General features: G+C 27.4%; 2 protein-coding genes across 3 annotated transcripts in view; one reads left to right on the top strand and one right to left on the bottom strand.

Moving 5' to 3' along the window:
• Window positions 1-15268, bottom strand: part of LOC136975395 (lateral signaling target protein 2 homolog) — a 62814-nt gene extending 47546 nt beyond the window's left edge. Inside the window, exon 1 of the mRNA XM_067270437.1 lies at window positions 15006-15268. Within this exon, the coding sequence (XP_067126538.1) occupies window positions 15006-15041 (36 nt within the window). The 5' untranslated portion in view covers window positions 15042-15268. The remainder of the gene's footprint in view (window positions 1-15005) is intronic.
• Window positions 15269-15921: 653 nt separating this feature from the next.
• Vps51 (vacuolar protein sorting 51) overlaps window positions 15922-27053 on the top strand; it is a 36255-nt gene continuing 25123 nt past the window's right edge. Inside the window, exons 1-9 of one of the 2 annotated variants that reach the window (XM_067270438.1) lie at window positions 15922-15990; window positions 17705-17841; window positions 17912-18055; window positions 22415-22570; window positions 22656-22729; window positions 22813-22945; window positions 25186-25274; window positions 25360-25480; window positions 25560-25675. In XM_067270438.1, the coding sequence (XP_067126539.1) occupies window positions 15975-15990; window positions 17705-17841; window positions 17912-18055; window positions 22415-22570; window positions 22656-22729; window positions 22813-22945; window positions 25186-25274; window positions 25360-25480; window positions 25560-25675 (986 nt within the window). In that variant the 5' untranslated portion in view covers window positions 15922-15974. Of the gene's footprint in view, window positions 15991-16615; window positions 16662-17704; window positions 17842-17911; window positions 18056-22414; window positions 22571-22655; window positions 22730-22812; window positions 22946-25185; window positions 25275-25359; window positions 25481-25559; window positions 25676-27053 lie in introns of those variants that run through there. The other variant, XM_067270439.1, reaches the window with a different exon arrangement.

The raw sequence follows: 27053 nt of genomic DNA, 5'->3' as shown, positions 1-27053 counted from the left end.
TTCTGGCATTAATATACCTTAATTCTAATGTACTTTCAACATTGTATAAATATCATCCTCAGGTGAAAATAGAATGTATTAAAATATTTATTAATTGTACTCATTTGGCATCATTTTTAATTGTTCATAATTTTATTAGATCACTTTCCTTGAAACAGAAAGCCACCTGCTTACATCTGATCTTGCTGGTTCTCTATTTTCTTCATTTCTTCATTTGCAGGTTTTCTTCTACCATCTTGAATTGTCTTCTCTTGGGGTTAGATTCAATGCTAGCTCAAAGTTTCTTTTCATCATTACATCATTCTCAAATTCTTTTTGGATAAGATCTGAATTTTCTGACAAATGTCTCTTTCTCATTGTATTTCACAAACTGTGGGGTTGCTGATGCCTATATTGTGAGACAGTAATCAACAACAGATTGAAAATAGTAAAGAACTGATCTAAGAACAGTTTTTGACAATATATTTTGACATCATCATAACATTTCCCAGCAAATGTTTAACTGTTTAACTATCTCATCTAAGTGTAGTGTAGTGTAGCTTGTTATTGAAAAATCACACCTAAGTCATCTACTTAGATGACTTAGGTGTGATTTTTACCAGATTGAATATATGTAAAAATAGCATCACACAATTTAAATACAGTAGAGCGTCGAAAATTGGAGTCAATTGGGGACTGGGGTTGTTCCAATTAGTCATTTGTTCCGATTTACGACTTTGTATGAAAAAATATATTAACTTGTCCGATGTTCAAATTTTTCTCCATTGCATGTCGCTTCGTGTTGAATTTTTCTCCGTTGCGTGTCGCTTCGTGTTGAATTTTTCTCCGTTGCGTGTCGCTTCGTGTTGAATTTTCGTCGATTTTAAGCCTAACGAAAATTTTTATAATAATAATCGAGGCTATCATATCATTAAAAATTATTTCTGCATTTTGTACAAACAAAATAAATATATCGAAGAATATAAAAAACATGAAAATTATACTTTAGAAGTAAATCTAGTATCAAAAACGTTCGATTCAGCACGACACAGTCCGACTGAAAATCGTTCCGATTTCCGGCCATTTCGATTACCGACGTTCCGATTAACGACGCTCTACTGTATATGCAATTTGGAATAGAAACATGTAAAACAAGCGACAACTGTTTTAGCAATATTGTTAGTCTTAACATCAGTAAATTAGAGCATAGGTTTGAGAGACTGTTTTGTAACAGATTCAGGTCCTTATTAATTAATTTTAAATTGTCTACATATTCAAGCACATTTGAGTACAAATGAAATAAAGTATCAGTAATGTAAGCTATAAAAAAAAGTACTGAGAACAATCCTTACTGAATAGCACAAATTGGGGAGAATCAAAGAAATTGAAAATCATCTATTATAACTTTTTATAGTTGCATCAAAAAATAATAATTTAACCAGCAAATAAATATTTAATGTATTTGAAATTCTTCATTTAATATCTTTAGTAGATAGTCTGGTAAAACAATCAAAAGCTTCAGATATATCAATTTAAATACTATATGCAGGTAATTTTTCTTCCATAGAATTTAGTGTAGTTACCTATGTTTGCAATAAATTAGCTGATGTGAAATATTCTGGTATGCAGCAAGGCTGAATGGGTGATAATCTAGAGATAATGGGTTTTTGGATACATCAAAATGTACACAGCTCAAAAATCTTTAGCATTGAAGATGATATAACTATTGGCCTAGGAGTATTTGTCTTTGTTTTTTTTTTTTTTTTAGGAATAGGCTATAATATAGACATTAATTATTGAAAAGGGAAAAAATTATATTGAAGAATTATTGTTATCCTAGCTTCTTGTTCTGTTTCAATATAAGTTCCAAATTCAAAACTTTGAGTATCACTTTTTTTACAGACTTATTGTACAGGAAATGTTAGAGACAATAGGAATGAACTTAGACTTTACTGATATTAGTTGTAAGAAAATGAATTTCAGGTGTTATATTCCTCATCAGTTCTTATCTCTTTAGTACCTGTATTTTTCAAAGACATTTTTAGTTGTACTATTTCTAAAACAACCAGATTTATCTGAAACATATGTTACAGTTATAAATTTTAAAACTATCACATTTTTAAATAAAATAAACCAGCAAAGAGTTGCTCAACTTTCCTTGCAACATTTAAAATTTTGGTGGTGCCATCGGTTATCATATTTTATTCAAAATCTTTTTATATTTTTAACTATTATAAAATGGCAAAAAGCTTAATTTTGAGGGTAGAGATGAGTTTTATAAAAAATTGTAAACGCCAATGATGAGAAAAATCGTCATTAAATCCAACCCTACTGGAGATACATATGACCCACATTATCTCTCCATCCCCTTGACCTTTAATCACCAAAATTTAATAGTATCAATCCCCTTTCCTGCAAAATTTCAGAAATTACACAAACTTTCCTGCAAAATTTCAGAAATTTTTGACAAAGCATAGGAATTATTAAGCTTTAAAGAGGGTGAACAAAATTGTGCCTCATATACACACACTTCACATATAAAGAGGGAAGAAAATAGAAAACCATCCATATATACAGAAATTACCTCCAAAATTTTTTTTTGCATTTCTCGACGTTTCAAGGTGTCCTAAGTTCAAAAATGTAAAATCTCCAGGGGGAGTCATTTTTTGACCAATTACCATACTTTCCCTGTTATGTATAACAGCCAGGAAAATGAAAATAATCTTTTATCCCTATCATCCATTTTTGAATTTATTTAAATTTTTGCAGTGCATCTGCTATTGATTGTGGCAGCAACAGAGTTGCACAATATATGTATCTTGAGTTAAGAAAGTTCTCAGATACCACATATCTGTATGTAATCTAAAATCAACTTTACTTAAACCAAATAACCGGAGCAAAAATGTTCTACTATTGAGAACGTTTTCGACGCCCCTTCTGGGCTCTTCTTCAGGCTTTTATGTAAATCCATTGCAAGCTGTTCATTCAATGTGAATCTCATACTAATATCTGATATTTGAATATCTTGGAATAAGTACTCATTTTGAACCTTTGTATCCAGTACTTTTTTACCCTCCACAAAACAAACGTTTTTGGCCTCACTCGAGGTCTGCTTCAAATTAAAGGAACAAAAGAAACTGGCTTCCCAATTTTTGAATTATTCTTCGAGGAACATTTAGCTTTAAAATAAATTTGAACATAATTTTTGAATATATGCGTGCGCTACGTAGTGTTGTCGTTTTCTTGTTCTTCAGATATGTAACGCCAGGCATACGAAAGTGCGTTGCCGTCTTTAGAGTATACATTTCCCTGCATGGCCGGCCCTGTATATTTCAAGGGCTTTGAGGGCCCTGATGTCTTCTGTCTGAAAGGCTCTATTTATCAATCTGGCATTGGATAGGTCCATGTGAATCTCTGGATCGGTGGCGTATGTGGATAAGGCGGTGGTGTAACGAGCATAGTTTATATCATATCTGTGCTCCTTGAGCCTCTATTGGATGGAACGTTTAGTAGAGCCAATATATACTAATTCCCACCTAAATCTGTCATCTCTCCCTGGAATACTGTACACTGGAGCCCTAAGATGGTTCATTTTGTCTTTAGCGTTGTGCAATAACTTATATATATCTGGGGACCTTCTATATGTCAATCTGGTACCAGTTTTGGTTGCAATTTCTTTATATAAGGCCTGAAATCGCCAGTTGTATTCGACAACTGCATATCCGCTGGCTGGTTCTTGATTCCAATCCTCATTTCTAGTTCTTTGAGTAATGGGTGTACTTTGCATATCTCGTGGTCTGGAATAGGCACGTGCTAACCTTCGTATTAGTTCATTTTTGTATCCATGTGCCATCGCAATGCGTTCTATCCTCTGTAGTTCAATTATAGTATCATTCCCACTGAAAGGGTGTATATGCTCTTCTAACTAAAGCCCGGAACGCTGCGATTTTATATGAGTAAGGGTCGGCTGAGTATGCTGGTATAAACCATGGGATGTAGCCAGGTTTATAATATATACCAGTTTCAATCCTTCCTCCATTGAGTCTGATGTTGATATCCAAGAAGTGGGCATTGGTGGTAGACATTTGGTCCATTTTAAGGGTCAACCCGTATGGATTGTTGTTCATGCGACTTTAGGCGGGAATTAGTATACATGGGCCCCACTAAACGTTGTACTGTTTCTCTTTATGGATAGAGTTGTATAGATTACAACAAGCAGAATATGAATATTTGTAATATCTCCGACTAAAATATTGTTACAATACTCAAATAATTTAACATTTAATGAATTAGAATATATTAATAACTTATTTCCACATCACTGATTATCTGTTAATTGATAATGTTGAAAAACATAATTGTAGCATATTTAAAATGTCATGGGAGTAAGAATTAATCCAGCCTTTCTTTGATAATATAAAAATTATATTAAATCATTGATAATTGAGGATATATCCAAACACTTATTTTTTTTATAGACCTAATATTTTGCAAAAATATAATGAATTTAAAACTCACTAAAAAAGTGTAAAAATTACAAGATAAGTAATAAAGAGTTAATACAGAACTTAACCTCAAAAAATTTAAATTATAAAAGAGGGAATAAAAGACTGTGCAAGTGCTTAGTAATAATAATAATAATGAAAACAACAACAAAAGCCAACCTTTTAATTCAGTGTAAAGATTATAGTTATAAAACAAAATTTCAATCTTGCTTGCACAGCCTTAATGCAGTTAATCAAAGTTTATAAATTCTATTAGACCATTTTCATATGATCTGGGTGTATGCCCAGATCATATAATTAGGCTGTGTCCTATGCCCACGGCCTAAGAACAACTCCATAATGGCACTCAGCCAACTAACATTTACCCAGCAAGGTGTAGATATACTGTATATGTTTTGTTGTTAAATATATATGTATGTTATACTTATATAAGTATGCTGGGTAAGGTTATATCTTCCCCAGCCAGAGCCATGATTAACCGTATAAGGTTATATCTAAATTTAAATACATCTGGAAACAAAGGCTTGCTCAGGGTCAGGTTGGCACAACTGGCAAGCGAACTGCATGGCAAGCGGAGTTTGAGGTTCAAGTCCTGCCATGGTCAGTTCTTTTCTTCCAGACAGTTCTAAATTATTTAATAAATTATTAAAAACTAATTATTAATTTAGTTAAGAGATGGTGCCTAACATCTACTTCTAGTAACAAATTACTTAATATTAATTATTAAATTAGTGGAGTTATAGCCCGATTATTTAGGTAATCGTTTGGTGATGTTTCTATATACATATTGGGCTTCGCAATGTATGTTATAATTTATCATTTGTAATAATATAGTATGATGAGGCGGAAACATTTATTTCACTTATTTTATTGAACTATGTTTACTATGAATTTAATAACTGAAACCTTTACTAACCAGCATTACTTTTTTTAAATTTAACAAGCACTTTTTCAGATTTTTTAAAAGTTCATCATTAAATTCTTAAATGTAAATATGTATTAAAAACAATTTAAATATTAAAAATTAATTCATAATATTAAATTTCCTTTAAATAAATCTAATAGAACTTGTAATAAAGAATTCAAGCAATGTTAGAATGTCATTTAAATTCTTCTTAACTGCACTAATTAATATTTCCGTCTCAACACCTATCAACCTTTAAAATGCAGCCTTCTAATTCTAATTCCAAACATTTTCGGTCTTTTTAAAAGGCCTTCTTCAGAAATACAAATCGAAATGATTCTTTCTTTAACTGACTGGTATGAGTTACATATTGGTACAAGTAACATAACCGTTTATAGGTATTTATATACGAGCCTGCGCAGTTAAATTTAAAGTTAAAATTTATAATGTTCCAGAAACAAACAGTCATTTAAATGTTGGAATTTTAATGTATGCCCATGCATGATAAATCAAGTGTGTATATAAATGCATATTAAACAAAATTATACTAAAATCAAAAATGGAAGTGAAGTGTGTATATATATATATATATATATATATATATTTGGCTGTGTTTACTAATATTTAAAATAATTCAATTTTAAATTTATTAAAATTAGACAATTGTAAAATTATTTTATTGTTCAGACCTAATTGATCATTTCTATATGGTGCATTCCCCAGATTGTTCTTCCTTCCTGATTATTTATTTTAATTATTTTATTGAAAAACATAAGATAAATTACTTGAATATACTTTTTAAAAAATCTTCAACAGTTTTGCTTATTTAGTGATTAAATGGGCTTACCAGTGGCCAAGCTGTTCTGTCGCTAAACACTGGGAGTTCGGTTGCGTGTTTGTGATGTGCTCGAATGGGCTAGCTACGTGGAGTTTTCCAGGTTATCTCTACGTTTGTAACACCTGAATGGGGACCAGTTTCCCTTACAAGACCTCCCAGAAGGTATTTCCCCTCGCATAACATCGCGCACCAGAGAAGGCAACAGGGAACCACTCTGGTTGTAACTTCCCCCAGGATACCACCTTTGTGCCTTAACCAACCACTTATTAACCTGCACTAGGTGCTTGCCGACGTCAGGATTTCTGATATGCAATGCAGAGAGAGAGAGAGAGAGAGAGAGATGAGAGAGATTAAATAAACAATTAATTTGACTTCAATGTAACTGAAAATTTGTTATTTGGCCATCTTATATATAAATAAAATATAGAAAGTAATTATGACCAATTTATCCTATATAAATATTCTTAGTTAAAGAATTTTAAACTTTTTCATTTCAGATATCAAAAAACAAAAATAGAATCCCAGACAACACTGATAAATACCATCTAAAAGATAATCAAATATTCTATTCTATTTTGATTTAGCTGTAATTTTTAATTTATAATTAATGAAGTCATGATTTATGGAGTTTTATTTTGTGCAATTCTGAAATAGCATTTTTTTAATATTATAACTAGTAATAAATCTTGTTATGAGTTTAATTTCTGTCATCATTTTGAATTTTTAACTATAACTTAACTTTTATAATGTTTTAACCAAATTTAAATTGTAACCAGATTGCTGGAAAATTTAAAAGAGGACCAATGAGAAAAATGTACAAAATGCATATCCTCAGAAACCAATAAAAGCCTTTATTTCCATCTTGATTGTGTTCCTGTGTGATTCATTCTCTTAAACAATTTTATGCTTACTCATAGCAATTAGACTACAACAAGAACAAAAAGCAATCAAGTACAAAGTAATAAATCTTGTTACATGTATAAAAATTAATGTATTACATGTTAATATATAATAAATTCAAAACTTACAAAACTGATAGGTAAGTTAATAAAATCAAAATTCAAAAAGTGAATTATAGTAAACAATATTTATACATACACACACTTCAAGCACATATTTATTTCAATGATATATTTTTTATTGTAATATACAGATAATTTTCAATTTAAATTTTATTAAAATAATTTTTTTCTTATATAATACATACTAATTTTATAATAAACTTAAAAATCTTTATGGAGCTCACTAACATACATTAAGTATCAGTTTCTTGAGTAATTTCAGGCAATAAAAACAAAATTGAAGTAGCTTGTCAGCCAAGTCAATTAGAGCCATTCACATAATCTAGACACCAATCTAAGTAAAACAATTGACACTCATCCCCTAATTACCCTGTTTTTGAGTTTTGCACCATCCAGATTGTTTACATGGCTTGCAGGCTGTCTCTAATGCTCAGATGTCTTATTCAAACTTAACTTTCAAAATCTTTTTCCGAAATGTTATATCAATAAAAATCAAATATCTAATATTACAGTCCATTGTAAATGATCTATATGACATTTAAATCCTAACTGAAAGCTGGGTTACCAGCTTTCAGTTAGGATTTAAATGTGTTTCCTACGATATTGAGGATTTTATAAATCACCACTAAACCAATACCAGAGTGAAGTAATTTACATACCTCCAAGCCTGTTACCGATGTGAACTCCAAAAAACAACAAAAGAAAAATGAAAAAACAATTCTTTACAAATGTTTTCGAATTTTATAAATCAACTTGATTACTCTCATATATCTTTAGTATAGCAAAACCAGCAAGGAGAAGAAATTCTAATACTTCCACTCTTTCTACATATTGTTAAAATTTATGATTTATTTCATCCTTGTAGTAAAAAATTCCAGCTATCAAACTAATTATAATTGCTGTTTATGCTCTTCATCTGAAAAGACCTAGTATGTTTTTGATTATTAATAGGTTTTTAGAATCTTTTAACTCTCTATAAAAATTAATCATGTATGGAGATTTTAAACTTTGCAACATATCTTGGTTCCCATCTGGTCCTTCCTATTGTTCTATTGATCATAATGAAGCATATTTTATCAACAAAATATATTATTATTTTAAAGTTTCTCAAAAATTTTTCTGTATCCAGATTAGTGCCTTTCCTGACCTGGCTTTCAGTTACAATTCTCTCTTGAATATCTATCAAATTAACAGATTCTCATCAAACCATATGGCAATTTGCTTCAAAGTTTCTAGCTGCATAAAAATACCCAAATCAAAACAGCTCACCAAAATACCTTTATGGATGCAATTTAATCAAAAAGAAGCTATCAAACACATTTGTGCAATAAACCGATCACTTTTAGAATCTTCCTATCTGCCTTTACACACAATCACATTGACACAAAACTTTTACTTCTACTATTGATAAATTTTTATAAACATGCAAAATCGAATCTCATCTCCCTAATGGTTTTCTCATCACCTAAAAGAGCTTAGAAATCTTAGTAAACGATGGAAAAAATGGCAAAGATCAGGCAATCCTCACAACCTATATATACATTATGTCATACAAAAACAGTACCATTCAGAATGCAGCATTAGTTTTCAAAACTACTTTCATAAAATTACCTTCTCCTTTGCTACAGACCCACAAACCTTCCAGAGTTTCATACTGAAATTTTCCAGAAGGGTTTCTAATAAATCATACATAGTAAAGGATCACTAAAAGTACAAAGTATATAATAATTTTAAAAATCAGTTTACTACCCATGGCTGAGTTTAAACTGCTTTCTTTTCTCTCATACACTTATCACTACTTGTTCACTTTTTCTGATATTTCCAGAACAACTGACCCACTTAAAACATCTAATTTCAGCCCAGACCTTATTCCCACTATTTTTTTTTTTTTACAAAATTCTAAAACCTATGGCAGCAGTCATTTTATCAAAATTATTTTCTAAATTTGCTCAATTCAGTTTTGTCTCAAAACAGTGGTTTTTCTCCTCAATAAGAGCTATTCCAAAAAAAAGACAAAAACTCCTCATCTACTATGTTAAAAATCTTTGAACAGTAACTTTTCACCAAAAACCAACAACGGTGCGTTATCAGATATAATTACAATTTTTCACAAACGTTTTTTGAACATAAAAGTTCTTCATCAGGTAAAAAAAAACGGACAACTTATAAAAAAAAAAAAAATTGTAATTATATCTGATAACGCACCGTTGTTGGTTTTTGGTGAGAAGTTACTGTTTATTTAGCGAGGTGTGCGATTGATGAGTAAAAATCTTTGAAATCTGTTTATCATAAGATCTATTTCCCAATCATAACAAAACTCTTATCCATTCAACACTATGGCCTATGTAATCATTTGACCTCCACCAATTTGCTTGAAACCGTATCTGTAATCCTTGACAACTTTGAAAAAGTGCCCTACTTATATTAACTACATAGACATTTGCCAGGTCTTTGACTTTTTCCTTCTAAATATTCTTCTCCCTAACTCTGTGATAATTTTAACATTGACCCTATATATCAGGGGTGGCCAACTTTTGTGTACATAAGATCTACTTTTTATCTTAAAAATGTGTCGCGATCGACTTGTCATAGGCATAGTCTAAGTGGAGAGGGGGGAGGTGTGAAATACATACTATGTTTATACACTGTGTTTCAGTACGAGGTGCATTCCTGTGAACTATGGGTAGATAAACAAAAGATATATTCAAAACTACTTTTTTAAAAATTTTTTAAATCACTTATTAAGTTCTCGAGATATAAGGCTCATAAAAAAATAAATTTTCAGACCCAACTTTTGATATTTGCAGCTAAGAGTTCATTCCGTACAGGCGGTACCTAAAAATATCTTTCAAGCTAGATTTTTAGTAAATTAAATATAATTTCATTTTTTTATCAATTGCAATGTATAAGTTGTGGTACTATGTGTTTGTAAATATGAAAAAGTTGTTATAAAAATGCACAGTATGGCTGATAATTTGATTTTAAGATTTCTTTTGCAATTTTTTTTGTGGGCCAGGAAAATTTATCATGGAAGAATGATATAAGATTTTTAGACTTATTCTTTGTTAATCTATCAATCGCGGGAGTACATGTTGTACTGAAACATCTTGTATATCTACCTACGTAAAAAACAACATAATTATTTAATGGACCAAAAAACTCACATCCAAGGAAATTAAAACAACATGAGTAATTATTAACAATATTTATTAATTCAAATTAGCTACAGATAAAGACAGATTTAGAATTTATTTTATTACCTTAATAATAATGGGAGAAATAGTAATAATATTGTTAATACCTCTACTAAAGAAAAGTTACCGTATGACAGTACCAAATATTCAAGCTAAATGGCTGTTTTTCTATGAGTCAAGTCATAACTGCATGCATACTATTGTGTTCGCGTGTTACATTTAGGCATTGCGTTCAGTTACATGTGTAACACATAAAGTAAACACATCGCAAGCGATCGACCAAAATTGGCTTTGTGATCAACTTGTTGGCCTCTCCTGCAATATATCACTCCTGACTCAACAACTTCTTCCTTTCAAATACATATAAAATTAAATTAGGTGATTTCAAATTCCTCGATTTTGTTCTGACTTGCAGCATACAATAGGGATTAATCTTGAGCAGCCTTTTTATTTTCTGTCTACATAAATTATTTATTTATGTAAACTTTATTCTACAGTTATTGCCTATGCTGATGACATTAAGTTAATTAACCATAATCCTGATGTCTTCCAATCAAACCTACAACTTTTAACAACCCTTCTTGAAAAAGCTAACCTTAAAAATAACACACAAAAAACAGTTGTCATGTGCTTTTCTTTACTTCGTAATATGTCCCTGCTTCCCTTCACTGTCAGTACAGACCAGTTAAATTATGTTAGCTCTGTAAATGACTCAAATATAATTTTTTATAATAAACTCATGTTTTCAGAACTGAAATGGTAAAATCTTACTGAATTTACCATTTCATGGTGAGAGAATTATGGTGAGAGATTTTACCATTACTGAAATGGTAAAATTTCTCACCATATGCCATGAAATACTCTGGAGGTTTTTCAGATCCATTTCTTTGAAACACAGATTATGTTCTATTTTTCACAAACTTCCAATCTCTTGCTAATTATGGTTATCTGGACCAAGAAATTTTGTCAAGTTCTTTTGAGAACTTGACAAAATTTATCTGATTTTAAATAAACTCAACCATTTGTTTATTACTTATCATCCAAACATTGCCAGGTCCAGACTGGACTTCCTTGTTTTACAGAATACACAAAATATTTTGATCGGCTTTTATATTTTAAATATTTTAATGGTTATATACAGTCAGATTAGCTTAGACTAAAAACACCACAACATAACATGCATAGTGAAAATTGTTTCTGCATAACTATACATGTATTTTTACATCTTTTTTTTTTTTTTAAATTGTCCATTTCCCAAAGATTGTTTTTATATCGTATTTCAGAAAATATGATGAACATCAAAAACATACTTTACAAAAATTTCACTCATTTTAAAAATAGTTGTAAACTTATTCTTTATAACTCTTAATTTTTTTTTCTGCAATTGTTTTAATGTGTTCTAATGTTTTTTTTTCCGTTACATCTTTTTAGCTCATTGTTTATTTATTTGTTATTTATTTTTATTGTTGTGGGATTTATTGTTACATGGGGGTGAAAATATTTGTCCCAATAAGACTTTTCCTACTGTAGCTGAAATAAAATAAATAAATAAATATCTTACTAAGAATAACTACATAACATATCCCATACTCTCATTCATGCATCATTTAAGTTCCTTGGGAAAAAAAGAACATTTTTGTCCTCTTAAAAATGGGCAAAAACATTCCCTTTTCAAACTGAGTGGTTTTTTTTCCCTGGTTTATTGGTTTAGTGACACAATGAAATTTTTATTAAAAAAAAAAACTGTCGTCACATCACATTAGGCATCAAAAATGATAACTGTAATAATACAACACCAAAGCACCCATAAGTAAATCACTTTTACTTCCTAGATCTTATTCCTTCTTGGTTTTGTATAAAGCCTGAAACCATATAAAAGGATCAAAAACTTCACCATAATTAATAATACTTCTTGTTTAAGAACTATTTTCAAGCATTTGGTCTTTGAGTAATTACAATTAATTATGAAGTGGCCATTCTCCTGCATTTAAGGCACATCCTCCAGAGTTAAAGATTGATCCTGTAACTAGAAATCTGGACTTCAGTTCGAAAAATTCAAATGCTCAAAATTATATGGAAAGCAATTAATTACTTCACTTCTCAAATTCCTTTTGTATATGGTTTCTTCACAATTTTCAAATCTTCTTTTTCCTTATTCTTCCTATATCCTTGCACCTTCCCAATCTACCATGTTTTCTTTACTAAAAAGTTGACCCAGCATGGTAAAAATTTTTCCTGCCTAATATTATCCATTTTGTGCTTTTTTTTTTACCTAGTTTGTAGTAACTGTTTTGTGAATCCATAGACTTGCTAACTTATAATAAGAATCACTGTAATTATGTTAAGTGATGATACACAGTGATTCTTATTATAAGTTAGCAAGTTCCAATAAATTAATAAACTTAAAAATTTTTAAAATTTGAAGTTTTACTCATTATTTCTATGTTCATTTTAATTTATTTGCCTAAAATAAGCCAAAAAATTATTCTGTTGATGGATACTTATTCTTTGGAGAACATATCTACATATCTCACCTGAATTTAAATGTGTTTCTTTGGATAATTGGTCCTAATTAAAAAAATATCTGTGTATATGATCTGGGAATATAATTCCTTATAAATAACAATTGTTTCTTAATGCAAAATTTCACAACTTATTTTTAAAAACATTTCAGTTTTGACAAATAGATGAAATGCATAAATTACATGCATTAGGTAAAAAGATACATGTAATGTATTTATGTATGTAAAAACTGCTTATATAGTATTAGACATTGCTTCATTTTATCAGTTTGTATATTTGTTTCATTTAAAGAGAAAAAGAGTGTAGGTGTTTGATTATTAGAAATTAGAAACAAAAACTTAAATAAAGGAAAATTGAAAATATCATTTAGAAATCCATTATCAAGACTACAATATTTTATCAAATGGCAAGAAGTTTTTCTAATTACAATTGAAATGATAATTATGATTGCTTTCTAATTTTAATTTTTAATCTAAAAATAATTCTCATTTAATTTTTAACATGACATACACTGATTTAAAAATTGTGCATATTAATTTCAAAATTTATATTTTATTATAAATACAACATGACCAGATAACCAAAAATAACAAACACTAAAAGTTTGTTTTAAGAAAAATTTTATTTTTTATTACCAAATTTTGTTTATTTTTTTATACAAAAATTTTTATATTTACATATAAATATCAAATTTGTAGTGTAGCTTACATTTTTATATAACTTCTACTTCCAGATCTACAGAATATTAAAAAAACTGTTTAAAATTTAAATTTAAATGCAAACAGCACTCCAATGAAAGGAGAAAATGTATGTCATATTTAAAATTTATTCCTTACAACTACTTTTGTTTTTGTCCCTAATTTCAAATTACAAACATTAACTCTGAAAATATTAATTAACAGAACTTAACAAAAGCTACTTGGTTGAATTATCAAAAGTTTTATTTTATTCAAATAATGTATTACTTAAAGATTGTTTACTTCTTTATTATTATATGTAAGCATACATGTATGACTTGCATTTATATTTATCTTATGTAAGTCCTAAAATTTAATTTTTTGTTCATATATAACATTTTATTTGTTCTTAAGGCCTAAATTTGTCCTATTAAATAGATTAAAAACAGCTGCAATTAAGTTTACATTTAATGTATAAGTAAATTTAGAGCCATATAAACTATGCCCTAAACCATAGCTTATATAAACTATGTAAACTTGTAACTTAGGATCTCACATTGGCTGCATTCAGCAGACTCAACAGTTGTAACCGAGCAAATCGGTAGCTGTTACGTAGCAACGCAACCCGGATCTGCCAAACGACAAGTCATGTTGCATTGAAACAAAAAATTTCATTGGTAAGTTTCAGGTAGCAATAGGTAGCATAAATGAAAGACGCTACCACATGTGAAGTCAAAACACCAAACGTGTTCCGAAAGAGCGCTACTGTAGAGGGCGTTCAGCAGAAAAATATGCAACAGCTCTGGAACTGTCGAGTCTGCCAAACGCAGCCATTATGAAGGGCCTTGTTCTATTTTCAATGACAGTTTATACATATTACCCATTATTATTTGGTGAAGGAGGAAAGACAATTTGTATATTGTAGCTTAGGGCAACAAATCTAAATCTGACTCTGAAACTTATGATTTAGATTTGTTTTAGCCTTAAGCTATAGTCTCTCTTCACAAATAATAATAATAATAATAATAGTTTTTCAGAAAAGAACAAGGCCTTAAGTTGTATCTTGTTTATGTGTAAATCTGGCCATGTATGTAAACATAAGTGAAATATAGGTTATATAAAATTATGGGTGGAACTTACTATAGAGTTAAAACTAAATATAAACAATTCTTATATATTAAATCTCTTGAATAAGAAGTAATAAGTGACCTTTAATAATTAATAAACTGAATATATTTCACGTACAAAGTTCCTTATGATTAATAGTTGGGGTAATATCAAACATGTAACTTTATCTATCATATATAAACAACATACTTCTAGCAATTTCTTTTCACAAATGAAAATAGATCAAAACTCTTACCTTTGGTCTATATAACCACTTCCTTATTGAATTCATTTTGTTTTTTTCCCCTTTTTGTTAATTTTTTACTAAACTAATTAAATAAATATACATCTTAAGTTTAACTTTGCTAGAATAGGACAAGTTGTTATTGATTATTGCCATGTCTGAACCGATTATGTATCATGTTAAGTAAAATTAATTTCTAAAAAATGAAGGGAATAAAACAAATTAGCAAATATTAACTCCAAATTTCTGGATGAAAACGGAAGTTTCGTCATTAATTCAGCGCGTGCGTCTTAAAAAAGAATAACAGGAACTGACGTAGTAAATGACGTGTGAATGTATTTCAACAATTTTTTTTAATAATTGATATTAATAAAAAATTTTTTCTGTTAAACAAATATATAAATAATTTCGTATATTAATAAATAAAAAATAACTATCTGTATAACATTTTATATTTATTAATTAATGTTTATAACTGACTGAACTTTATCTAATTCATTTTTATTTTTTTAAAAAAGACTAGAATAACATTTATGAAAAATTACAATTATATGCCGCAATAATTATTCTTTTAATGCAATTAATTCGATTCACTTTATAATTCGGTTACTGTATAGCGTAAACGCCGATATCGGAGTGATATATGTTGTAATTCTAAATAAACTATCAAAAATTTCGATAACATTATTTGCCATGTCAGTTTTTGATCATATTTAATATTAGATATATCGGCATTAACGTGATGAATGTGAATGGCTTCAAATATGACGAAAGACATTAGATAAATAAATTTATCAAAAAGTGATATCAAATGATGATAAAATAATATATAAATATATTAATTGTTTCAATATGATTTTAATAACAATTTTCGGAATTAGATATTTTTATATATCAATATATTCTGTTTTTTTATTAATATCAATTTCTCTTTTTTAATTTAAGAATTTCATAACCGAAAGAGGTCACTCATGTCTAAACATGGCGGCGACCAGTGGTATTTACATTGATATTTATTTTTAAACTTTTCGAACTTTTAACTATTATATTTTGTCATATTTATTATAATAGATAAAACTAAATGTACAGATAAATTATATAATGTATACATGAGAACATTAATACTTCATTTTATATTTAAATGCGTCATTATTAGAATTTTGAAAGATATTTAATTATTATAATGAAAATAAGCCATAAAATAAATTCATCCATAGTTAAAACTGCCATTTATCACAAACATAAACTAAGTTTTGCTATCATTTTAAATCTTAACATCATTGATAATTATATAGCATGACCCTGTACGTGAGTAATCTGTAAATAAGTCAAATAAAAATTTTTCATTGTACCAATTCATCCAAATAAGTTAAAAAAATTTAAATTGAAAACAGTGAGAGATTGATTAGATAAGCGCATTGTTTTCACAATAATAATCAGCACAATCTAATCAAAAATAAGAAAATATTTTTTAGATAAGCATTAAGAATATAGGCCTACGTAATTTTCAAAACCAAGTCGTCTTTAAAAAATTTTCGAATTAAAGAGAATTATAATTTAATAAAATTGAAGACAAAATCTTCTCAAAAGGGATTTTATTAAACAATAATCTCCATCGGACGAAAATTTACAGAGAATTATAATATTAAGATTTAGCAGGTTATTCAGGTATCATTCATTTCCACCTTGTTCAACATTATATAATGTATATTTTAATATTTTTAAGAAAATGAGATTAAATTGATAATCACAAACTTTACAATAAATTGCTATAATTTAACTATTTGTTACTAATATTTATGCACAAAAATGTCAACTTTTATTAATAAATTTATTAAAATGATTGTATAATTAATTATTAAGGTATGTAATTAAATGATATTATTTCAGTACTTTCAAGGTTGCTCCTCATTTTTAGATTTTACATGTTTATGTGATATTTACATTAAGAAATAAAAGACTAGAATCTCTTCTAAAGTTGATTATTTTACTGTATTTAGTTATGAGGAGGACGAGTTTTGGAAAACAACTTTTAAAAATAATTTTTATAAATTAATAATTAAAATTAAAACTATTATTAATATAAATAATTAAAACTACTATTGACAGTTAAATTAAATCAATTTCTTACAGCAGTTTAGGTTAATGTTATCTTAGGTGCCAAGACAGCATCTCGCCTCTGATTCCAGCAAGGAAACAGTGGGATGCACATTCTAACCTAACCTTAACCTATCCTAATAATTTGGTTGCTAATAATTATGGTAATTTATTAGGATAGGTTAGGTTAGAACGAGCGTCCCACTGTTTCTTGCTGGAATTAGAGGCGAGCCGCCATCTTGGCACCATCTTGGTTTTACTTCACATTTTTCTTTTTTTCTTTTTCAAAAACGGAATTACAGATAAATTTTGTTTTTCATTTTAAAATTAGATATATTATCATCATTTTGTCACAAAATCATATATTAATCATTTCATGTAATTTTATTATTCAGTATTTTTTTTTTTTTTTTGGCTTATTTACAGATCAAAATCAACAACATTTTTTAATGTTGTTAAATTTGTAAGAAATGTTGAATTTAAATCTTTAACAATGAGATTTTGATTCAATGTTTTATGAAATCAAACTTTTAATTAATGTATCTAATTTAATAAATTTAGTAAGAAAAAATAAATTTTATATAAATCTAAATATGCTTTATGGATATTTGTAGAGGATAAAATTCAACGCCAACGAAATCGAGGTTTATTAAAAGAATATTACGGAATGCAAGCTAACAAAGAAAACCAGGAAATAAATCCATATAATATTAATGGACCTGATTTTAATCCTGATATGTATTTGAATAAAGTAAGAAAAATAGTTTTTTTAATTACAATTAATTTTATAGATTTGCATTAATGAAAGGTTGCTTTTACAGCTCCTGAAAGAATATAGTTTGACTGAATTAATTAATCAAGAAGATGAAATTTATAAGCAGATTCAATTGCTTGATAGTGAAATGCAAACACTGGTATATGAAAATTATAATAAGTTTATCAGTGCAACTGATACAATTCAGAAAGTAAGCATTTTTGTTTATAAATTATTAATTTAGTCTTATAAATTTGAATATTGTATCACCCTGGCTAGCAAATCAGTAAAGGCATCAGCCCATGTTTTGGAAAATTTGACTTTGAATTTGAGTTAGATCCTTAGCACTTTTTCTGGTTTAATTATATCATGTCTCATATCTCATTAACTGGTGGCTCTATTAAAGACATTAAAGTCAAACCAAAGATGAGTTTGTTATAAGGTATCCTTAATGCTCACATAGCAGAATGAATAAATAAAAAAAAAATCAAATTTCTTTCTGTTGAAGATAGAAATTATTGTATTTCTATAAAGTTGTTTTATTAAAAAGATTATAATTGATACATTTTCTGTTCTTCAGAAAAGAAAAAAAAAAAGATATGGATTAAAATCTGATAATCTTATTTCTAAACAAAAGTAAATATGAAATATATAATTAATACTTTGTAATATATAAATTAAATAAATATCAATGTTCTGTTAAAAATAAAAAAGATTGTTTTGTGATAATTTTATATATAAAAATTGTAATATATTTGTGATTATTTGATTTAATGTCATCTCAGAAAATATTGTTAACTATAACTTGTTTATTGTTGTTTTTATTTTATGTCAGCTGCAATGTGTGTCACAGACTTTAGTTTAAAATTATTTATTGGACCTTACAAAGTTTATATTTTTGTTATACAGGGGAGTGCAAAAGTAGGTATACAGTTGAGAATCTGAGAAATACAAATGTTTGGTGTTCATTATTATTATTTTTATTAGTTCATATTCCTTATTTCTGATGCAATTTGTACATAAAAATAAATGTTTTTTCTTCCTATTTTCTCCCTGTATGTTTTTTTTTCCTTAATAACAACTGTATATCTACTTTTGCACCCCCCTATATATGCATATGAACATATACCTATTTAAATGTTTTATACTTTTATATCGAATATTTGAAAATTGTTTTTATTTTTTTGTCAAAATGTAAATATCAAACTATGCATCCAAAGATCTGGGTTCTTATTCACTGTACTGCATGCACCTAGCCTGATCTGCCATTGTTTTGTTTAAGATAGTTAGTTTTTAAAGATGATGAAACTTACTCTTCAGAATACTTAGTTCAATAAAATTATAACTTTTAGTTTAAGATTTTACTTAAGAAGCATTTTAAAATTATTTTATACAAAACTTATAAAATATTATAATTACTTGTTTTAAAATGGCAAATATTATTTATTTATATAAATTATTTGAATTACATCACACCACACTGGGATATATGTAATAACAAACACAGAAGCAATTTCCAATGTGTATAAACGAAAAACAGTCTCTGCACAAATGTTTTATAACTTCTTCCAAGTTCTTCAGGTGCTACTAAACAATTACCCATTGGAACATCTTTCAGAACATAGGGTAACCATTCTGTCGCACCTGAAGAAAAACTTGGAAGGAGTTAGAAAACATTTGTGCAGAGATTGTTTTATGTTTATACACACTGGAAATTGCTTGTGTGTTTGTCGTTACATTTATTATTTGTATTAACAAAATTAATATAGAGAAAAGATTTTCATAATTTTAATCTAACATATTTACTTATAAAAGAAATACAAGAATTCTAAGAATTATCTTCATAAAATGTAAAAATTTATTGAATTGTTTATATGAAAACATTTTATTTTTATTTTTTTGAAAATATTAAATTTTAAATATAACATACATATTACCATATAAGATACACTATTTATAGTTTTATTATAACATTTATTTCATCTTCTGTAAATATAATAATTAACGGTAAAATGAAAATTGGTTTAAGAAGTGATTCATAAAAATCAGAAAATGTCAGTTTTTGCAGATACTGTATTATATATTTTTATTTAAGAAATTATTATATCAAATTGATGATAAATTTATAGTAATGAAATAAATTTATAGTCTGACTTAAAATTGAAAATAAATGTGTATGTTTTATTCAAAATTAAAAGTCTTTATTGTGTTATAAATACTTTAACAGTACAGTAGAGCGTCGTTTATCCGAATCAATTGGGAACTGGGGTTGTTCAGATAACTGATTTCTTCGGATAACCGATTATGTATGAAAAAATATATTAACTTATCCGATGTTGAAATTTTTCTCCATTGCATGTTGCTTCGTGTTGAATTTTCGTCAATTTTAAGCCTAACGAAAATTTTTATAATAATAATCAAGGCTATTGTATCATTAAAAATTATTTCTTTATTTTGTACAAAGAATAAATATATTGAAAAATATAAAAACAAAAATATTGTACTTTAGAAGTTAATCTAGTATCAAAAATGTTCGATTCAGCATGACACAGTTCGACTGGAAAGCTTTCGGGTAACTGACGTTTTGGATAACCGGTTTTTGTATAAACCACGCTCTACTGTATTTACAGTTTAAATTTTAGCTACATTTTCAAACAAGCTACAGATATATTTACTGTATTTTGTAGAATTATTTTTTTACTATAAAAGTAAGTTATAGAAAAATAATCATTGATTAAATTTAAAAAAAAAAATTAAAATTTAATATGGAAATTTTATAAAAACTGCTAATGCTTTATCTGCAATAATAATAATAATTTTTTTTTTTTTTACATTTAAACAAGACCAACAATACTGATTGTCACTAATATCTGGAAAACATTTGTCTATTGGAGCAATAATTAGTATTGAATATTTTTTTAGATAATGATTTAATGTGATCCATTACTTTTTGAACCTGACAGTACTCCATGTTTGTAACTTGGAATCATCTGGAGTGGCATGATAAAACTGTTTCATTTGTATTGATGATTTGATCAGGATTAAATTTCAGCAATTCAGGCAACTTAATTGATTTCCATTCTTTGGCACTTGTAATGTGAGCACTTTTTCACTGTTGCCCTCTTAAATTTTATTTCATGTCTGATTTTTCATCATGATAACCTCTCATCTATAGCTTTGAAATTCATGTGATACATTTTTGTAGCTAACTCTTCTGATTTGGTTTTTAATATCAGCCCTTAACATGTATTCCTCCGTAGTGTATGATGTCTTGACAAAATTGCAGGATATCTCAAATAAATGAAGTAAATTTGCCTTAAATTATCTCTCTTGTTCCAGTCTTTCAATATACAAAATGTCCCAAATAAACAGTGATCCCAATTAACCAGAATGTACTGTATTATTATATTTTCATTTATATTAACAAACAAAAATTAGAATTGCATCAACCACAAAGATTGCAATTCACTGTTGACTGCATGGAGAGCACATTATGATAACCCCCATGGAAGAAAGGTCTATATAAGGACCAAATGTAACTTTACTATTGACCTCCATGTTTTTATATAAGATATTTTTGATTTTTTAAGTGTTAAACAATAATACTGAAATAAATGTTTTATAATGGAGAAAGTGCTATGCAAAAATATTTAACATATTATATGTACAACTGAGAAACTATGTACACCTATAACAATGGGTGAGGTTAGGGAAACGCTAATGTTTTGAACCCAATTAATAGACTATTTTCTGACATAAACAAGTGTAAGAGGAATGTCTTATTCAGCATTCTTCATAATCCATTCAAACCTGAAGATGGCATATTAACTAGTCAAAAATTTGTTAATATTTTTTCAATCTTATTCACTATAAAAGCATATTAGTTATTTCATATTAAATTAATTAATCATTGTAATCTTGATCTATCACATCTAGCAGAGCAGGAATTTCAATATTTTTCTTCTATTGGCTCCCATATAGAAACTTTTCTTTTCAATCAACCTCCTCAAAATTTTTATTTTCCAGGATTTTGCATAATACCTTTTATATCAAGCAAATTACAGTATTAAATCAGTTAATGAATTTCCCACATGATTGTATTTAGTATTTGAAAATTGTCTGAAATTCTTGAAAAAATACAATAAGAATCTGATTTTTCCATTGACCCTCAATTGACTTCAAGTTCCATTGACCCCAGGGGGTTTATATCAACCCGATTGGGAATCCCTGTACTAGAGCTATGCATACTTTGATGTATAATAATATGCTGCATTTTGATGTGTTAGTTTCATCCTGATATGACTGAATCATGTATTGCCTTATGATTAATAAGATGATTATTTTTTTTAAAATCAGATTTATGATAATCTGATTCTTTGAAAGGAAAACAAGATAGATTAATTGTCTTGCTTATTTTTCTTTCAAAATACAAAATTCAGTTTTATTATGTATTATTATTAATATAATTTTATAACAGATGTTTTTATTATTTTTCTTTTTTTCATTCTTGTTTTTTTATAATAACATTGCTCATTTAACTTGATTTAATTTGAATTTTTTTCATTTCAAGATGAAATATGATTTTAAGAAAATGGAAGAAGAAATGGATCTTCTTGCAACTAATATGACAGCTATCACAGAATTTAGTGGCTTAATATCTGGAACTTTACAAGGTCGTCGTCAGCAAATCTCAAAACTTTCAGGTGTTCATACACTTTTGAAGAAAGTATGGATTTTTTTCTGTTTACAGTAAATAAAAATAAATATAATCTAAACATTATAAATGTAAATTTTTTCTATTACTTTTTTAGTTACAATTTTTATTTGAATTGCCTCCTCGTTTAAAAAAATACACCGAAAATGAATCATATGCTCCAGCTGTAAGGTAAAATATTCTCACTAATTCAATACTAATTAAAAAAAATCATTTTCTTTTCCATTTATTAATGAAGCAATTTTGTTTTTAAGATGTTACACCAAAGCTCAAAAAGTGTTACATCAATATAAACATATGCCATCTTTTCATGGAATTCAAGATGATTGTAACGTTATTATAAGTGATCTTAAAGAAAAACTTCGAGAACAGTTTAAAGCTAAAGATGTGAGTTTTAATTAAATATTTTGTTTTTTATAGTTTTTTCCTGTATATATGTATAATAATATTTTACCTCATTAATATTAAATCATTGAAACTATTTAATGATTGCAGTTAACATAATGATGTTTGTTATTTTACATATTGATTTTTTTTTTAATATAGTACATGTATATCCCAAAAAATATCTTGTCAAAATTTTTCCAGTAGCATATCATTTTGTTTTTGATATCTAAACTTAAACAAGAAAAATTTATTTTTACATTAATACATAAACTTTAACAAAGTGATATGTGGAAAAAGTCTCAAGTTACATTCTAAAATGCCACTGATACAATATCAGAATTACATGTAGATATTTTGAAATGCACTGAATATCAATAAACAAAATATATATCTTGGATGTTTCTGGCAGAGAGAGGCTTTCAGTTTACCAATTAACTGATATCTCTTATATTAGAAAGCCTAAACACACTTTTGTGACATTATTAACAGTAATAAATTAATTCTACATTTTACAGAAGTGCCAGAAAAATTTAAAATATGTAGAAATTTATTTATTTATTGTTTTGTAAATATTTATCTACATTTTTTCTTTAAAAAATGCCTTTATTGCTCATATTATTTACTGTGCCATATTGTAAAAATAATATTTATGGGTATAGCATTCAAATTTTATATGTTACTACAAATAAAGCAGCTATTTGTTAACAATCATGTTAATCATTTGGTGATCAGAAGCAATGTTTTAAGATTTTTAATATGCAGGATTTGATTATTACTTATGTATTTATAGTTTGTTACTTACATGTGTCATTTTATTGTTTTTGTTAGATTTTAGTATTAGTTGGAGTTTTAGATTTTATTGCAATGCATTGTAATTTTTGTTATGTAAAGTAATGGAAAATAGACACCTGGTGAATGTTCTGCATGAGACATTTTATTTTTAGAAATATCTTGAAAATGAAGGATGACTGTACAATAATACCATTATATTATTAGTATGATATAAGCCAAGTACAATGAAGTTACAGGAAATAGATATATTTATTATAAATTATTTGTTCCCTTCTGAGGTAGTTCATTTAATAAACAATTATCCTCTTTTTCAGACAGTTTGTTAGTAAACATTTTGTTTCCATTTGATATATATTTTTTTGTTTAATTTATTTATATTTTGTGTGTATTCAACATAAATTGTGTTATAATAAAAAATATTATTTTAATTGAAAACCTATGTTTAATTAATTGCATGAATATATTAAATGGCAATAAAAGATATTGAAATATGATCAATTTAACTAGAAAGTAATTTTTTTATGATCAAAATTTTGTAGTCTTAAGAATTCCCAGACTTGAAGCAATAAAGTCTAGTCCTAGAATAGAAAAATAGTCAAGACTCAGAACTATTATATAGAAATAAGAGTAACTCTGAGATGTTAGAGATTATGGTTCTGACAGTGTTAAAAAGATAAACTCAAACATAGATATATTCTTTCTTTTGAATATATCTGTTCTAATGTACTTACTAATTTTCACTGTTGATGATGTTATTAAAGAATGAAAATGTTGCTGAATAAAAATTTAATTTGATTTTTACAATTATTTATTTCTTTTTTCATCTTTATGAGTATGATACAAGTTTAAGTATTATTTTTGTTAAAAAGATATATATTCTTAAAATGGTTTTTATGCAATTACTTTTAAAATAACTTTATTTAAACTTTATATTTCTAATAGTACAGAATTAATTTTTCAATATTAAAATTCTATTTTTATTCCTTACAAGATTTGAAAGAACATTACTTTATAATGTAATAATTCAAATTTAAATAAAAGTTCACTTTTGATTAAAGCCAGATATTTTCTTAAATATGTTTAAAAATTCATTTATTTATCTATTTATTTTGAAATATGGGCAATGTCTTGAGGACAATATTTGCCACCATGTCCTGATTTAAGTGTCATTTGAGTGTTTTTAATCATCTCTGAAGTCAGAAGGGGGTACAGAATTTTTTTCTCTGTTTTGTCAGTTTATTACTTCATACAAAGTTTTGTTATTAAATGCTTAGTTGAATGATATTTGAGTAAAATTAATATAGCTTGTCATTCAATTATAATAATGCATTAACTTACTAGATACTTTTTTGCCATTCTCTACATTTTAAATTGTAGTATTTTTAATATTAAAAACATTTTTATAATTACATAAAATAATTTTTGAATATTTATATAAATATTAATAGGCTTCACCTAAACAATTAGCAGAATGTGTTGATTTGCTTCTTCAGTTGAAAGAACCTGCTGAACAGCTTTGTCAGGAATTTCTAGCTCAGTTAGTTAATTTTTATAATTTTATAAATAAAATATACCTTTAAAATGATTAATTAGTTAAGAGTAACTTCTTAAATTGTTTTCAGTGCAAAACAGAAGTTAGATGAAGATTTAATGGAATTAGAACATCAAATAAAATTTCAATCTGGTGAAATTGTTGCGGATGGAAAAGAGAGACCTTCAGATGCTTATTTAAATATTCCAGTTGTAAATATATATGTTTATAAGTTTTAAAAATGATTTTTCTGTTTAATTGTCTAAGGTTTATACATTCAAATTTTAATAGGATATATTAGAATTTGTGGATCTAGGCTGTAATGGATTTCTCAGCAATATCTGTCTGGTTATTGCTTCATACAGTGATATGTTTTTAAACAGACTACCCAATGAAGATGATGATGTGTAACTATTTTCATTTTAATATAGCATTTAATATAGTTGAATTTTCTTAAAATTTTATTACATTTTTTTTATTACTTAAGAAATATTTTCTTAGGAATTACTTTTAGCTTTTATGAAAATTCAATCAAATATAACAAATTTAAAAATTATGATACTTTATTACAGTAGAGAGTCGAAAATCGGAATCAATTGGGGACTGGGGTTGTTCCGATTAGTCATTTGTTCCGATTACCCATTATGTACGAAAAAATACATTAATCTGTCCGATGTTCAAATTTTTCTCCGTTGCGTGTTGCTTCGTGTTGAATTTTTCTCCGTTGCGTGTCACTTCGTGTTGAATTTTTGTCGATTTTAAGCCTAACGAAAATTATAATAATAATAATCGAGGTAATCGTATCGTTAAAAATTATTTCTGCATTTTGTACAAACAAAATAAATATATTGAAGAATATAAAAACACGAAAATTATACTTTAGAAGTAAATTTAGTATCAAAAACGTTCGATTCAGCACGACACAGTCCAACTGAAAATCGTGCCGATTACCGGCGATTCCGATTACCAGTGTTCCGATTAATGACTCTCTACTGTATTTAAAAATTAAATATAATGTGGTATTTCTTTGTATCATAAATTTATTACATGAAATAATCTCTGCTATACTGGCTGATTGTAATTAAAGCAATCCTATTCAGTGCTGTTTAGCGAGAGATTTAACTGATCAAATGCAAACTGTGTGGTGGCATTTCAGGACATATGGAAGACATTTCCATTAAAAAAATTAATACTAAACCTATCACTATGGCACTTTTGGTACTGTGTGCTGTGTGATTTTTCGTTGTGAGGAAACTTAAACAGTATGGTTTATTGAGAGCATGTTGCAAATTTGGCAGTCTCAAAAGATAGTATCATACAGCCTATGAGAAATATCACAGAAGATCAATTATGGTCAGTTGTTGAACACACTCTGATACAGAGACATTAGCAATGCAGGGGATATAACAATATCCCCTGCATTGCTAATGTCTCTGTATTACATGATTGTCTTTTAGAAGTAAAATGTTTGTTGCTTACTGTGACAAAAGTGCCAAAGTGGTGGGTTTTGATACTAACTTTTTATGGAAATGTCACCATATAAAATTTGGTTGCATTTGATTTGCTAATATTTATCTAGGGGTACTTTCATTACAATTACTTGGTGTATATAGAATTTTAAAGCTAGTAAGTTGTCACATACAAAAACAATATAAATCATTATAATTGTAAATGTATAAAAATATAATGAATCACTATATCATATAAAATTAATAATTTTTAATTATTTTAAATTAATTGTATATTAAATTGTAATATAGCTGAAATGCAAGAAAAAAATACTAA

This window comes from Centruroides vittatus, unplaced genomic scaffold (assembly GCF_030686945.1).
Source record: "Centruroides vittatus isolate TY-2023 unplaced genomic scaffold, ASM3068694v2 contig_371, whole genome shotgun sequence".
Classification (NCBI taxonomy): Eukaryota; Metazoa; Arthropoda; class Arachnida; order Scorpiones; family Buthidae; genus Centruroides; species Centruroides vittatus.
The sequence above is the reverse complement of the archived record's forward strand: the minus strand, read 5'-3'. Positions and strand labels throughout refer to the sequence as shown.